The sequence below is a fragment of the Muntiacus reevesi genome, chromosome 2, assembly GCF_963930625.1.
Source record: "Muntiacus reevesi chromosome 2, mMunRee1.1, whole genome shotgun sequence".
Lineage (NCBI taxonomy): Eukaryota > Metazoa > Chordata > Mammalia > Artiodactyla > Cervidae > Muntiacus > Muntiacus reevesi.
Window position 1 is genome coordinate 225056137 of NC_089250.1, and position 13366 is coordinate 225069502.

A 13366-nucleotide genomic window follows, 5' to 3' on the forward strand; every position below is an offset into this window, starting at 1 on the left:
GTGACTCGCCACACGCACTCACCGCTCTTCTTGGAACACACCTGAAACCTTAGGTGGTGATAGCCGAGGAGTCCGGGCTCTAAAGTGAACTTTCTTCCTCTGAAGCCAGCCTGTGCCTGTGGCTTCGTGTCTCTCGTTCCGAAGGACTCACACCTGCCGGCTGCGGCCTGAGCTACACTCCTGCTCCTCTGCCCGCTCAGGAGTGGTGCGATCCCCCCCGGTAATCTCGGGCTGCTTTTCTCACAGACAAGGAGAGGCTTGTTGAGCTGCTCCAGGCCATGAAGCAGAAGGCGCTGTCCGCCGCGGTGGCAGACCCGCTCAGGAGCTCTCCGAGGGACAGTCCTGCCGTGTCCCTGAGCGGTAAGGCCAGCCCCATCCGCCACCCCCGGGACTGTCCCGGGGGTGCTCAGGGCCGCAGGCCACAGACCACCCCAGGTCATCTTCCTCCCGGATATGGCGGGCTTCTTTCTTCCTCTCCCTTCTCTCTCTCAAGCCTCCTACGCGTGGGAAGACCTCAGCAGAACGTGGTGTCGGCAGTCATGCGCTGAGGGGTGTGGGGGTCCTGGCTTCTCCGGCGGACGCTGCCTGGTGGAGGGTGTGGCTGTGCTGCCGTCTGTCCCCCCGCCGTGGCCCGGGTTTTGATTCCAGCACTTGCACTTGGGCTCTGTGCTCCCGGCGTGTGTCTCGCAGGCCCTGTGACACCTGCTTTCACTCTCTTTCTCTCACGGCTCTCACTCTGCCGTCCTGCCGACAGAGTAGGAGGTACTGGTGGTCCGGCCCTGCTCCTGGCTCCTGATTTAGTCTTTCTCTCTGGATCTGGCTGTGTAACGCCTCTCGGATGACCAGAAGCGACTTGCTCCTTCCTTCACATTCTTCTTCTTCTTCCCAGACGCCTTCCTGGGGCACCTTTCGAGGATGGCCTTGCTGCTTAAACACGGCCCGTCTCAGACCAAACAGTGCACGCTGACCTTTACTTAAATGGCTCCGGAGTCGGTTCTCTGTCCTAGGTTAGAGATCAGGGTTGGCCTGTTCACGTGTGGCTCTGACCATGTCCCTCGCTTTCTGTCTCTTAAGAACCCGCCACGCAGCAAGCCTCCCTGGACACGGAGAAGCCCGTGGGCATCGCCGCCTCCTTGTCTGACGTCCCGAAGGCCACGGAGCCTGGGAGACTGGAACAGCTCCGGCCTCCGGAGCGCGTCCAGGAGCCAGCCCCTGCTGGCGGTGAGAAGGCCAGGCCGAGTGAGGCCCCCGGGGGCAAGAAGAGCCTGAGCATGCTCCACTATGTCCGGGGCCCCGCGCCCAAGGACATCCCCGTGCCACTGTCACACAGCATCAATGGAAAGAGCAAGCCGTGGGAGCCCTTTGTGGCGGAAGAGTTCGCGCACCAATTCCACGAGTCCGTCCTGCAGTCTACCCAGAAGGCCCTGCAGAAGCACAAAGGTGAGGAGGCCACTAGGACTTGGGGGCAGGCTCTGCCTCCCAACAGAAGTTATTTCACTTCTGTAAAGCCCTTCATTTCAGTAATGACAGGCGAGAAGCCTTTTCCGCAAAAATAGGATCCAGGCCTTTCACAGTGCAAGGATTTCCCAGCCTGCCCGCAGACTCACCTGGGAACACCACTGTCCCTTGATAACCCGACCCAGTGGCACGTGGTGGGACATTCTGGTTGCTCTGGCCGGTGCCTGAGCCCCCAGAGTCGAGATGCTCCTTGGACATCTCAGTGTGGGAGTCACTACAGTTCAGAGTACAGGGGTTAGTACGTTTCATTCCCACTGAATCAAAGGTTGAAAATGACTAGAAAAGAATGTTTAGTAATCAACAGCTGAGAGAAAATAATGTGATGATTATTTTCACATTATTTTTCAAAACAATTTTTAAAATTTCCCTCCTATAACCTGTGAAAAACTAAATTGACGAAGAAGCATTTTTAGATAAACAGGTCTGATGGTAGTCAGTGTTCTTCAGGTAAAATAATGCTGTTAGCAGGGATGAAATGAAAAAGTGAAGGGTGGTGGTTTTTGGTGTGGATATAAAAAAAAAACTCTTCTGTTGGATGTTTGTTGTGAGTTCAGAGTATTTTTTAAGAGAGGAAATGTTCTGGCTAGATTAAACCCCTCTGCTCCCTCACACCCTCTGTGGGTTAAGGACCCTCAGCAGCTTAAGGACTTAACTTTTCCTGCCTGATCTCAACCCTTTCCTGACTCTACACTTGGCTGTTTTCTCGGGACTTTAGCATCATCCAGCCCCTGCCAGTTTGGGCCGTACGGGTCCACTGACTGCCCAAGGCTGCTGTCCACACGGGGAGGTGGAGCAGACCCGGTCTAGACAGGCCCAGCCCGTTCAGATTCTGGGTAGCACAGGCGCGTGCACGGGGACTGGAGCGCCTGTGTGTCCTGGGAGAGGGGACGGACGCTCTGCAGACCAGGGCGGCACGGCTCGTAGCTAACTCAGCCGAGTGCGTCAGCACAGCGTGGGCACCTGCACCCAGCTCCGCCACCATCCCGGCAGCGCTCTCCAGCCTTTCTGATGGAGCCGTCTCTGGTCTCCGAAGGGCCACAGGCCTCGCGCCGCTCCGTCGTGTCTGCCGGGACCTGTTGCCGTATCCCCGGGGGCCCTGTGACAGCTGTCTCCCCTCCACAGGAAGCGCAGCCGTGCTGTCGGCGGAGCAGAACCACAAGGTGGACGCGTCCGTCCACTACAACCTCCCTGAGTTGCAGTCCTCCAGCCGCCTGCCTCTGCCCCAGCACAACGGGCAGCAGGAGCCCGCCGCCAGCAGGAAGGGCCCCCTGGCGCAGGAGATGGACCCCGACTCGGAAGAGGAGGACGACGGGGAGGACGAGGAGGAGGACCCCCCCAGGCGCAAGTGGCAGGGGATTGAGGCCGTTTTGGAAGCTTACCAGGAACACGTGGAAGGTACGGAGGGCTGGGGAGACAGGCCAGGGCCCGGGAAGGGTGTGCCAGGAGGCTCAACGGGCTCACGATGGGTGCCAGTTTCCATCGCCAGGCTGGGGACTGCTTGAGTGACAAGGCCTCGGGCTCCTGGGCCACAAGCAGATAGGAGCCTCAGAACTGCTCCTCGGGCTTCTGGGGTGCCCAGGCTAGCTTGCAACAGCCACTCCTCATGGACAGATGTCCTCCCTGGAGGAACCTAGGCGCCAGGCGCCTGTCCCATCCAGCGTGACAGCGCGGACCTGGACCTGGGCCTGCTCACCCCACCATGTCCTGTCGCGCTTCTGAACGTCCTGTCCGTCCTCGCCCTGTGGCTGCGTACACAGGTCCTAGAAAAGGCAGTGTTTCATCCAGCCGAGCCCAAGTCTCCCTCTCTGGCGTGCTTCGCGGGCTGCGCGGCTCAGGGCCTGCCCACAGGCCTGGGCCTCCTGGAGCAGCACTTAGCGCAGGAGGTCAGCCCTCGTCGGCCTCCAGAACGTCAGAACCCTGGCTGTCGCCACTTCCAAATTCTACTTAGTACCGTATTGTAGAGAAGTTTTTATCATGGATATCATGACCATTTCAGATATTTTTGAAATAAGCATCGTAAAACTAGCTAAGTATTCAATACAATCAAAAAGAATGCCCTCGTAGCCATAACGAGTATCAATGCCTATGTTTTTTTATTGAAGTATATAGTTGATTTGTTAGTTCCAGATATACAGCAAAATCAATCTGTTACACATATATCCAATCTTTTTTAGATTCTTTTCCCATACAGGCCATTAGAATTTTGAGCAGAGTTCTCTGTGTTAATACCAATCACTCAATTTATCCCCCATAATCATAAGACTGTTTTCTAGATCTCTGACTTTATTTCTGTGTTGTAAATAAGTTCATTTGTACCATTTTTTTTTTAGATTCCACATATAATATGTGGAATCATTTACTTGGGGTGTTTGTCTTCCTCCAACTTACTTTACTCAATATGACCATCTGTAGGTTTATCCATGTTGCTGTGAGTGGCGTTTCATTTTTTCCGTGGCTAGTAGTATTCCATTGTACATACATGCCACATCTTTATCCATTCCTCTGTTGATGGACATTTAGGTTGCTTTCAAGTTTTGGCTGTTTAACAGTGCTACTATGAACATAAGATTGAGTATCTCTTCAAATTATGTTTTCTCCAGATATAGCCCCCACCAGTTGGGATTGCTGGATCATATAGTAGGTCTCTCTTTAGTTTTTAAGGGAACCTCCATAGTCCTCTTCATAGTGGCTGCACCAATTTATATTCCCACCGACAGAGTTAGGAGGGTTTCTTTTCTCCACACCCTCTCCAGCATTTACTGTGGGTTTTTTGATGATGGCCATTCTGAATGGTTTGAGGGTGGTGGTTTTGATTTGCACATCTCTGATAATTAGTGATGTTGAGCATCTTTTCAGCCATCTATATGTCTTAGTTTTTGGAAAAATATCTATTTATAGATGTTCACCCAGATGGTGGCGCATGGTGGTCCAGTGGTTAAGAATCCACTTTCCAATAAAGAAAGTGTGGGTTCAATCCCTGGTCGGGGAACCCAAGATTCACTAAGAAAAATAAAGGGGGGAAAAGATCTTCACCCATTTTTTGACTAGGTTTTTTTCACCGACTTTTTTGATTAGTTTTTTTTTTTCTTTTAATATTGAGCTACATGAGCTGTTTGTATATTTTGGAGATTAAATTCCTTATTGGTTGCATCTTTTATAAATACTTTCTCCTGTACTGTGGGTTGTCTTTTTGTTTTATGGTTTTCCTTTGCCATGCAAAAGTCTTTAATTTGGTCCCACCGTTTGTTTTTGTTTTCATTATTTTAGGAGGTGGATCAAAAAAGAGCTTGCTGCAATTTATGTCAAAGATTGTTCTGCCTGTGTTTTCCTCTAAGGGTTTTTATAATAACCAACCTTTACATTCAGGTCTTTAATCCATTTTGAATGTACCTTTGTGTATGGTGTTACAGAGTGTTCTGTTTCATTCTTTTTACATGTAGCTGTCTAGTTTTCTCAGCACCACTTATTGAAGAGACTGTTAAAACAGAGATTTATCCTTGAAGATTTGAAGCTCAGTATCTTTTGGAAAGGCAGAAGTTTTACTTTACTCATTAAAAACTATAAATTTCTAACAGCTTAAAAGTTTTTATGTCTAACCCTTTTATCTTTCTTCTTGAAAAATGCATCTTAAGGCTGTAAGTTATCACTATTTCCTAAGCTGCATCCCTTAAATTGCCTTTCGATGCTGCGTCCTTGGTCTTTATTCTGCTGGGTTGGGTTAGTTCCGTGACATCGTCACCAGCACGATTGACAGGGCAGGGAGCCATGTGGTCCAAAGGAGAGAACGTGGCCAGCTGCTCTAGAGAGAGGAGGGCACGCGCCGGGCCTGGGGCCCTGCGTACAGAAGATGTCACCCTGGCTTGTCTTTTCAGAGCAAGATCTGGAGCGGCAGGTGCTGCAGGCGCAGTGCAGGCGGCTGGAGGCGCAGCACTACAGCCTCAGCCTCACGGCTGAGCAGCTCTCCCACAGCATGGCAGTAAGTCTCAGGAATAGAACTGGCTCCAGGGGGGCTTTTTTGACCCCACAGTGGTTATTCTCATTCAGCCTTTCGAGTCTGGGTTCAAGAGCACCCACACAGACCAGTTTTGAAGGGAAGTTGTGCTCTTGAGAGATCCAGACAGTCTTAGGGGGTAAATTCAGGAGTCACCTGAGGAGGGGAGTGTCCTCTGTTTGTAGAACATGGACCTGGAAGGGCGAGGGGCTGTGTGTATGCGCCTTTGGGGGCTGGTGTACTGCCCGTGTCAGTCTCCCCCCGTGATGTGCTCAGGAGAATGAAGGGAGGGAGGAGAGCTCTTGGGACAGGATGAACACCCCCCGACACACAGCTGTGACAATGAGAACCCCGCCGGCTTTCTCCTGCCCATGGGAGCGGGCGTTGTCATGTGTTTGGGGCTTGAACGTCTTAGCAACTTCAGCCCAGGCCTGAAGCAGCAAAAGCTGGACAGTGACAGGGCTGGAGCTGCGAGAGCAGCAGACAGTGCTGCCGGGACTCTGGGGCAGTTAGAGCGCATCCCACACCCTTCCTTACTGTGTCCACTGCGGGTCTGACATGAGTCTTTTTCTCTAGGAGCTGAGGAGCCAGAAACAGAAGATTGTTTCAGAACGGGAGCGACTCCAGGCGGAACTGGATCACTTACGGAAGTGCCTTGCGTTGCCTGCAATGCATTGGCCTAGAGGTTACTTCAAGGGTTACCCGAGGTGACGGTTTCCCTTGCACTAGGCCGAACCTATAGTATAGAAATATTATCTATTTTATTACCTTGAATATTTAATATTTTTCACTGGGAGGTTTGACGCTTAAAAAAAAAAAAAAGAGAATGTGCCATGCATGAAGCAAAGGATTCCAGGCTCCAGAAAAAAAGAACGAACTTGCCTTGACTTCAATGCAGTTGAATCACCTTTGTAATTCAGCAAGCAACCCGTATTAAGACACCCATAGTTTTTTCCTTTTTAAAGGCGGTTTTATCCTTTCCCACGTCATCATTTTTTAGTCTCAAGATGAAGGCTCCATTACCAACACTAAGATGTGACCACTTCCCAGCCCCCGGGTGCGTGAGGTGGAGCGGACCGCTGGGGTGCCGTGTTGTGTGTTGCCAGGTCCTTTGGCCTCAGGAACCCAGGCTGCTGTGGCCGTGGGGTGGCCGGTCTCGCTCCTCCCCAGGATTGAGACCCGCTCCAGCAGAAGGAAGGTGGGGTGCATTCTAAGTAAAGGGCTTATTTGTTTCAGTTATTTTTCCGCAAAATTTTCCTCAAAGCAACAGGTCCTAGGAGCACACAAAGCGACAGTACTGAAGCCTCAGCCGAAGGCTTTTCCCCGGAAAAGCTCTTACCTATAGATAAAATGAATCGACAAACTGAAGGTACCTTTTTATTCCTTCGTGGGGGAAGATGTACAGAGCTCTATGTATACATTTATCCACACCCACCCGATTGTTACTGCGGTGGGGGTGTTTTCATACAAACGTAAATTTTGAGAGAAAAGTCAAAGGTGCTTCAGCCTTGTACTGTGTATATATATTAAAAAACAAAGTTTTGTATGTTTTTATTACTTTAATTATTGTTATAAAAAGCCTGCCATTTTTAATATGTGGTTTGGGGGGATTTTTGTTGTTGTTTGTTTTCCTGTTTGGGGGGTTTTGTTTGTTTTTGTTTTGTTTTTCTGGGCAAAAAAAAAAAAACCCTTGCTTTTAGTGTTTGTACTGCTGCTGGTCAGGACATTATTGAAGTGTTTTTAAAAATTAAAGAAGAAGAAAAGTAAAAAGAGCTTACCACTGGCGCCTACGCGAGCACTTCATTTTTGAGTTGCACCGGAGAGTGATGTAGAAAGCCATGGTTCCTCCTCCCCTCCCCGGGCCCTCCCCGGCTCCCCCCAGCAGCGAGGCGCTGCTGGTCTCCACCTTGACACCGTGAGAAGAACCTTTGAGGAGGGAGTGGTTTCTGTGACAGGGTGCTGAGGTGTCTTACAGCAGTCTAAGAAACTCTAGGGGCTTGATTTAGATGCAGAGCTTTGTAGCAGCCTAAAGGTAGGGTGAACCACATGCGACAGAACCTCTCCTCGTGGACTCACTGTGAGGAGCACAGGAGCCGCTGGAAACGGGGAGAATCGTATCAGGGCGAAGCGCGGGGCCGGGGGAGCCCGCCCTCCTTGCCCCGGTTGCTGCCGGTTCAGGCTGCATTGCATTTAGATCAAGAAGGCAGCTCTTGCCCCAGTGGGCCTAAACCAGAGGCCAAAGCAGCCAGTGGTTGGTGTGCCTGGGTGGGGGGTGGCGAGGGGACCCACCCACACATCAGGCCATGTGCGCCCCTCCGCCCCAGCCTGGGGACGGGCTGGCTGACCTTCGGGAAGGCCAGGCGCTGTGACCGTGGCCACGCCCTCAGCCCAGACCTTAGCTGCGCAGAACAGCTTGCTGGCAGATGGCATTGTGTCACTTTATCTGTTCCCACGCAGTTTGCTTTGTATGCCTGCCAAGAATCTTCCAGTTATTAGCAAACTCAGACAAAAAGTGCCGCCAGTATTATCAGCAGTCAGCAAGCACTTTCCTCTCTACAGAAACGACTTGAGAACTGAGAGCTGTTCTGGGGGCCTCTTCCCCTGCAGAGACATGGAGAGCGCCGTGTGCCACAGGTGGGGACAGGTGTTTAGAGGGCGCCCCCCTGCCAACAGTCAGGGCAAAACATCACTGAATTTCTCTCTTTAAAACCTGCTTGCTGTTTCTGAAGGCCTAAGGGTTACATCTTGGCACTTCCCCCCAGTCATCCACCTCCATCATAGAAAATATCTGGCTGCCTTTGCTCCCGGGCGCTGGTAAAGGGCCTTGGCTAGAAGCAGAGGGAAGACTAGACCTGATGACAAGATGGGACAAGCAGAGCCCTGACCCGTCAGCACCTGGTGGGGGCTCCCTTGGCTGCTGTGTGCTGGCTGGGGAGGAGTTCGTGGCACACAGGTTAAAAGGACACCATGCCCAGGGGTGGCAGCTCTGTCCCTGAGCTAGTATTAACAGCTTTCCCCTTCGGAGTGGCACCCCCCCCCCCCCACCTACCTGTGAGAATCTGAATATTCTAGGGCTCAAGAAGAAATATGACAATCAGAATATAAATCCAGACCAGTAAGGCAACGTGAAGAAAGAAAAAGGTAATAGAGGGTCTTGTGAAAACAAAAGTGTACCTTTCTGAGAGACAGTATATCCAATCATGGGTTCCCCCCTTGGGTTCCCCCCACCCCCACTTAACAGTTTATAATCTGAAAACTCTTCTTCTAAAGAACAGTAGCATCAGTCTCTTTTCAGTTTGGGCTTAAAAGCGGAGACAAATATGGAAGCCCTGAAGCTGTTTGTTCAGCTATTTCACATTGAGTTTGAAAGACATAAAGTTCAGAAATACAGCAAATTTGCTCTAGAACTGATTCTGGAACTTTTGTGTCAGTATTTTTGTGACCTAAAGGAGTTTTGCTAAACTTGGGTACCTGCCAAAGCTGCCTCGTGCGGCTCTGTGCATTGAATCAGATCAGTAGAAACAAACCAGAGCTTTCCCCCCACGCTTGGCACTGCACGACCTGATCATTTGAAAATGAGTCTTTGTTTCATAGAAATAGGCAAACTGGCATAAAATATCATAATCAATCTATTATCTCACGTAAGTGACCAATAGTTTAGTCTATATTCTAAAGGAAATGCAACAATTGGCAGCATGCAAAGTGCTAAAAAAGATTATACCCTCAGGGAAATTCAAAGAATATTACAAGGAGCCCACACCTTCAGCAAACTAGCAAAGAATAATAACAGGTAAACTAAGTGTGTGTGGGGTGGCGTTCCATCGAGTAGCTCATGATGCTGCCCCATCTCCAAATCACATACCCCGTTTCCCTCTGAGCCATGGTTTAAAAAGTGCAGACAGTTCCAGAAATCCACCACCAGGTGGGGACGGTTAGCACGGGAAGTTGCTCCTCTTACAGTGTAGATTAGCCACTTAGCAGCAGCCCCGTACTCTTCTAGTAAACAAGCTATTGACGTCACTGCTTGCGGTAGCCTGTTCCCCACCTTCTGATCCAGTGCTGAACTAGACTCCTTAACTCTGCCCTGAGCCGAGGAGGACCACGCTACCAGCCCGTCGAGCCGCTCTGCTGTGCCTGTGCTAACTGCTAGGACAGTCAACCAGGACTCGGGGGGAGGAGGAACGGTGCCTTGGTCACTCTGGGGGCAGTTTAGATGCTGTGAAATTAAACCTGTTCTAAGTGTACTTGTTTGAATTAACTGTATTGTAATATTATTTGTTGAATGTAGTAATTAGGTATTTATGAATATATTGCTGTAATTTCTGACAACATCCAGAAAATAAAATCTTCCTAAATCATGTTGAGAAAAATTTTTTTTATGTTATAGTAAGGGGAAAAAATAAGAACTCAACAATTCTACAGTTTTACAAGTACAGTGTGAAGACAGATTCAACTGGACCTCAGCCCGGTTTTAGGAGAAGGGGTGAAACTATGGAGACCAAGTCTTCTGGGTCCTAGTCCCTCTGTGTGTGGCCTTCAGTGTTCCGACACGAGCTGCTGTTTAGAGGGACATCGGGGGCCCTCCTGGGCTGGAGAAGTAGCGCTCGGGTATAAACACTGAAGGGTAAAAACACCAGCAGGTACTCCTCAGGCCCAGTCGGTCACGTGATCACACACACACCCCCTTTCGAAACCCTGGAGATGGCAGGTGAGGCTGTTGGGAACCGGCTGGTGACTGAACTTGCTCCTTAGAGGGCTGGGCAGTCATCGCCCCCCGACCCCGACTTGAGGAAAGGTACTTTCTGTAAGGAGCTGGGCAGTGCTACAGCTGAAGAGGCTCCTCCTAGGGAAAAACAGGACTCCGCCCTGAGCCACGGATGCCTCAAGCAGGCTGTCCCCTCAGTCCACCAAGAACCACGGCACAGGCCCCATTTTCCCCTGGCGTCGTGGCGTAAGCTTCACTTACACATGGAATTCATTTTCCTACTTTCTTGCTGATAAACAACCTTTTAGACCTTGCCCAGAAGCAGCCAAGCAAATAAGAGACACCCAAGACTGGGGGCCGGAAGTGCACACTGTCTCCTAAACCTCCCAGTCTGGTCTGTCACTAGCCACTGAGCCTGCTCCCTTCACGTGGGAGTGATGCAGGGAAAAAACCCAAAGAGAACTGGGTGATTCCACCTTTATTGTGTACCGGGGCTTAATGAGAAACACAGGTCACCGTCACTAGCCGAGTGCTCATCTGCTGTCCCGCACTGTGTGAACAGTCTCTAAGGAAGACTCTGAATGTAGCCCAAGAGAAAGGCCGTGGCCACATCACCGTCCTGCCGTATCTTATCTTAAAAGCAACACCCGCCATCACTGAACACTCACCGGCACACAACCATCCCGTGCATGAGACTGGGGGAATGTGCTCATTCTGCTAGTGCTTTTTCTTCCCCCGTAAAAGGCAGCTGGCTCCCAGATACAGATGAGGAATTACAGAATGTCTCGACTGAGCATAAGCCTGTTGCTTTCCAACCAGGTTATAAAACCATTCCTTCCTTCACTGCACTTTTTTTTCGTAGATTCACAAGTGGCCTAGAATTCCAGAAACGTGAGTATCTCTGTCATGTCCTGAACGCTCACGCCGCCTGGTGCGCCTCCTACCAGCAGACGTGGGCCTGGACAAGGCAGTCCCTGCCTAGAAGTCCTGAGACTGGGTGCTGTCCGAAGGTTGCAGGTTTGTGCGGAGTTTGTACATGTGGTTGAGCGCTTGTGTGAGGAAAGCCCCGCTGGTGTTGATCTCCATCAGGGTCAAGTTATCCAGCTAAACGTGAGAGGAAATAGCTGGTTTAGTTTTTAATTTCAAGAAAGGTTAAATCTACTGGATAAAAATAAAGAAGCAATGATTTTTTAAAAGCCAGCTAGGGCACGGCTCCTGAGCAGACACAGGCCTCCCTGCCCGTCATGCGCACCTTGGCGTGTGCCTCCTGCTGCCTCACGAAGCTGTCGGCAGACACCCGGAACTTGGCTATGCGAGTGTCCCATACATCCTTGATCAGGGTCCGAATCTCATCTGCTTTCGGGATGTTGTCCGAAGCACTAAAGGAAGAAAAGGTAAGATAAACTGCACAGGGAAGCATGCAGTAAATTAAGCCAACATCCAGGGAAAAGTGGCTTCTTCCTAAACTGCTTAGATTTAGACAGAAACGCACAAGCTGTTCGAGGCTCAGTCTGTTTCACTTTTCAGTTTTACAATCTAAGGATTTCTAGCAGTCAACCTGGGTGCCAGAAAAATCCAGCCAGGATGCTCACCGAGTCGGCTGTGCTCACATTAGCTGTCCTGGGCAGCCTGTGGTACAAGCGCTTGTTTATTCACTGAAAAAACTGAGGTATCGGAGCAGCAGCTCTGAGCTGGGCCTCCTGTCTCGGCATAACTGGGTGGGTGCTCCGTGCTGTGGTCTGTACAATTTCCACCTAGAATGCATCTCTTTCAAAGGCTGGCTCAGAAGTCATGACCTCTAATGCTAATACCCCAGGGCTACAGCCCACCAGGGAAAGCAGACGAAGGCTGTATGCCAGGCACAGCACTTCTATCCTCACAGAAGCCTGTGAAGGACAGAGACTGTCCAGCTCTACAGAGACAACAAAGACACATTTGCAAAAGTTACAAAACAAAGAACAAATCAGCATAAGTAGCACACCCACACACAGCAAATTTGGGGTAAAAGTCTGGCCTGGGGTCAGCGCAGGGTACTGACAGCATTCCTGTGACACATTCTTAAACTAACCTTAACCCCTGAAGGAAGAGACAAGCTAAGACAAAAGCAGAGGCCAACATCCCTCACCAGGAGTCCTGGGAGGCACTCCGGGGACTACAGGCTGGATGAGCCTCCACAGGCTACAGTGAGCTCACGAGTGGAGACGAAGAGTCGGTGGTATAAAACTGATGCAGGAAACTTCATTTAAGACCCAAACATCTGGATCGTACGGTCTGAACAGCAGGGAACAAAGGCCTCCAGCTCCTTGTGAACTGCACTGCAGAACAAGGGCCCCTTCGCTGAATGAATAACTGTAAGGAATTATGAAACAGGGGTTTTGATAGGACTGTGTACATGATACCCTGAACTTCAAAACCTAAAGATGAGCAGACCTCCCCTCTGCTGTATTCTCCTTTCTGAAGCCACTCCCCTCCAAGGCAGCCCTCCGGGTCCCCTGAATGACACCCTGTCCCACCCATGCCTGAACACCCTCCTGGGGACGTGGCTTCCGCTCCCCCGCCCTCACCAGGCACACAGGTCCCAGCAGCCCCGCTCCGCAACCCTGTCTCTTCACCTGCTGTTCTGTCCTGCCGACCCCCTCTCCCTTGACAGGTGTCCCTCCATCCTCCAAGCCATGGACCCCTCCCCAGGCAGTGCCAGGGTGAGGGCTGCATTGGGCTGTTCTGACAGATTATCCCACCACACCGGTACCAGGGCCCTGTCTCTGCCCCACAGAACCGGAACTCAGGCCTACAGGACCAATTCCTCTGCCTAGTGGAACACTTAGCAGGTTGTACAAGGAGAGTGTTGTGAACTGCACAACTGCTGCCTCAGGTCAACTCAAGGACAAGCCCACACGACCAAGTCTCCACTTGAATCCGCAGCGCCATGCACGGGGCCCAGCCCCGCTGCTCTACAGCAGGCAGCGGGCTGCGTCCAACCTCCATTCTAGGTCTGCCCTTGAATTCACCAATTAAAAGGTGCTCAGGGTTTGAAAAGCTTGGCATTGTGCAGACTACATTCTAAGTTGCTCCTAAGCAATGCTGTCTATACCTGCCTGCTTTCTCCGCTGATTCATTCATTTATTCACAAACACGTGAGCAACAAACATGTG

The 13366-nt window shown here is 50.8% G+C and overlaps 2 protein-coding genes across 6 annotated transcripts in view; one reads left to right on the forward strand and one right to left on the reverse strand.

Moving 5' to 3' along the window:
- Positions 1 to 7102, forward strand: part of GSE1 (Gse1 coiled-coil protein) — a 390132-nt gene extending 383030 nt beyond the window's left edge. For 4 of the 5 annotated variants that reach the window (XM_065925137.1, XM_065925139.1, XM_065925138.1 and 1 more), the window contains 5 exons: positions 247 to 360; positions 1075 to 1440; positions 2641 to 2913; positions 5391 to 5494; positions 6086 to 7102. In XM_065925137.1, the coding sequence (XP_065781209.1) occupies positions 247 to 360; positions 1075 to 1440; positions 2641 to 2913; positions 5391 to 5494; positions 6086 to 6220 (992 nt within the window). In that variant the 3' untranslated portion in view covers positions 6221 to 7102. The remainder of the gene's footprint in view (positions 1 to 246; positions 361 to 1074; positions 1441 to 2640; positions 2914 to 5390; positions 5495 to 6085) is intronic. The other variant, XM_065925140.1, reaches the window with a different exon arrangement.
- Positions 7103 to 9719: 2617 nt separating this feature from the next.
- Positions 9720 to 13366, reverse strand: part of GINS2 (GINS complex subunit 2) — a 32732-nt gene continuing 29085 nt past the window's right edge. Inside the window, exons 4-5 of the mRNA XM_065925142.1 lie at positions 11467 to 11593; positions 9720 to 11318 (exon numbers count right to left, since the gene is read on the reverse strand). Of these exons, the coding sequence (XP_065781214.1) occupies positions 11193 to 11318; positions 11467 to 11593 (253 nt within the window). The 3' untranslated portion in view covers positions 9720 to 11192. The remainder of the gene's footprint in view (positions 11319 to 11466; positions 11594 to 13366) is intronic.